The 1,813-nt window shown below is 45.8% G+C and overlaps 1 protein-coding gene across 1 annotated transcript; it reads left to right on the top strand.

Annotated features, from left to right (window-relative positions):
* Positions 1-376: 376 nt before the first annotated feature.
* On the top strand, positions 377-994 carry LOC149190309 (uncharacterized). Its single transcript, XM_089410474.1, has one exon. The coding sequence runs from the start codon at positions 377-379 to the stop codon at positions 992-994; it is 618 nt and encodes a 205-aa protein (XP_089266600.1).
* The last annotated feature ends 819 nt before the right edge of the window (positions 995-1,813 follow it).

Genomic DNA, 1,813 nt, shown 5'->3' with positions numbered 1-1,813 from the left:
TAGACATCATTGGATTGGAGCTAGCTTGTAGGAAAGAGGCGTATAACTCTATTTCAGAAACGGATCTAGAAAAGCTGGAGGAGGTACTATCCAGGGCCTTCCACCAACAGCAACTAGGTATTCAACCTGGAAGTGAATGGGACAGCAACCAGCGTCCGACGGACTCCAAAAAAAGAGGGAGAAAGACAGATCTTCAGAGAACAATGGAGGTGGGCAAACTCCTGGTGGACTCAGGGAGATATGAGAAGCTCACGAAGTACTTCAGCCCTACCCAAACCAGTTATCCATGAAGCTGATCTCTTGGAATTTAAGAGGGCTTAACAGCCCAGCTAAATCTAGAATGTTAAAAAACATGATCAAGTTGGAAAAATCGCAAATGTGTTTCTTCCAAGAAACCAAATGCAACAGTCAAACGTTGGGTCGAATACTTTCAAAGGCCTGGCCAGGTTGCCGCTCAGTAGCCGTGGATGCAACGGGGGCTTCGGGAGGGCTAGCAATTGCCTGGAACACTCAGGCAATATCGCTTACTGACTTCCATGCCTCCCATCACCTCATTCAAGTTGCCTATCACATTCTAGGCACCACGGTTCATGGAAACTTGTCCAATGTCTACTTTCCTCAGGAAGGAGGAAAAAAAAAAGTCCTTCTTGATACCATTGAGGCGCTAAATGCTAACAGGCAGCATCCGCTTTGGATCGTTGCAGGTGACTTGAATATGATTACCAAAATCGAGGACAAAACAGGAGGAAGATCCAGATTAGAACCTGAAGCAGAACATTTCAAGGATTTCATCCACAATGCCTCGCTCATCGACATGCCTTTCTGCAATGGAACCTACACTTGGAGTAATCACAGAGGAGGAAAGAACCAGATCACATCTAAACTTGATCTCTTTTTGATTTCAGACAACGCGATCCATCTAGGCGGTGACTTCACTTCGGATATTCTTGCACACTCTGGCTCGGATCACTGGCCAATAGCTCTGCATTGGTAGAGACCAGGGGACAGAACCAAAAAACCGTTCCGCTTTGAGGGTTTCTGGCTAACGCATCCAGCATTCAAGGACTTCGTCAGAACAATATGGACCTCCTTTGTCCCACCAGAAGGCTCAAGGATGTACCAGCTACAACAGAAATTGCGCTTCCTAAAAGGCCACCTTAAACGATGGAATCGGGAGACCTTTGGGAACATTTTCGAAGCACAACAGGAACTTAATCAGGAGCTCAAGGATCTACACCAGACAATAATCAATACAGGGCACACGGAGGCAACCCTGAGCAGAGAGAAGCAAATCTACAATCAGCTCGAAGAACGCAGGAAACAAGAAGAAATTTACTGGAAACAAAAATCAAGAATCAGATGGCTAAGAGAAGGGGAACGCAACACTAAGTTCTTTCACAATACCACAGTGCAAAGAAGAATGCACAACAAAATACCTTTCATCCAAAGCCCAGAGGGGACCAAGGAAGAAGAACATGAAAAGATAGAGGAAATCCTCATCAATCATTTCAAGCTGGTACATCAGGAGCAGACGGTGGACAGGAAGAGTGCCATTGAGAAGATTACAAACAACATCCCCAGGCTAGTCACAGAGGAGCACAACGAGCTGCTTATGCGCCCAATTCTCATTCACGAGGTAGATGAAGCAATGACGCAGCTCAAAGAAGGTAAAGCCCCTGGACCTGACGGCTTTACAACTACTTTTTTTCATGCTTTCTGGGACTTAATTAAAATAGAGGTCTGGCAAATAGTTGAAGAGTCCAGGGCCCTTCGCTGGATGCTTCCCTCCCTTAACTCTACCTTCATAGCTCTA

This window comes from Pinus tabuliformis, chromosome 3_1 (genome assembly GCF_031772625.1).
Source record: "Pinus tabuliformis cultivar Carrire ecotype Pingquan chromosome 3_1, CPIR1, whole genome shotgun sequence".
NCBI classification, from domain to species: Eukaryota; Viridiplantae; Streptophyta; class Pinopsida; order Pinales; family Pinaceae; genus Pinus; species Pinus tabuliformis.
Note: the sequence above shows the minus strand (reverse complement) of the source record. Positions and strands in the feature narration are given on the sequence as shown.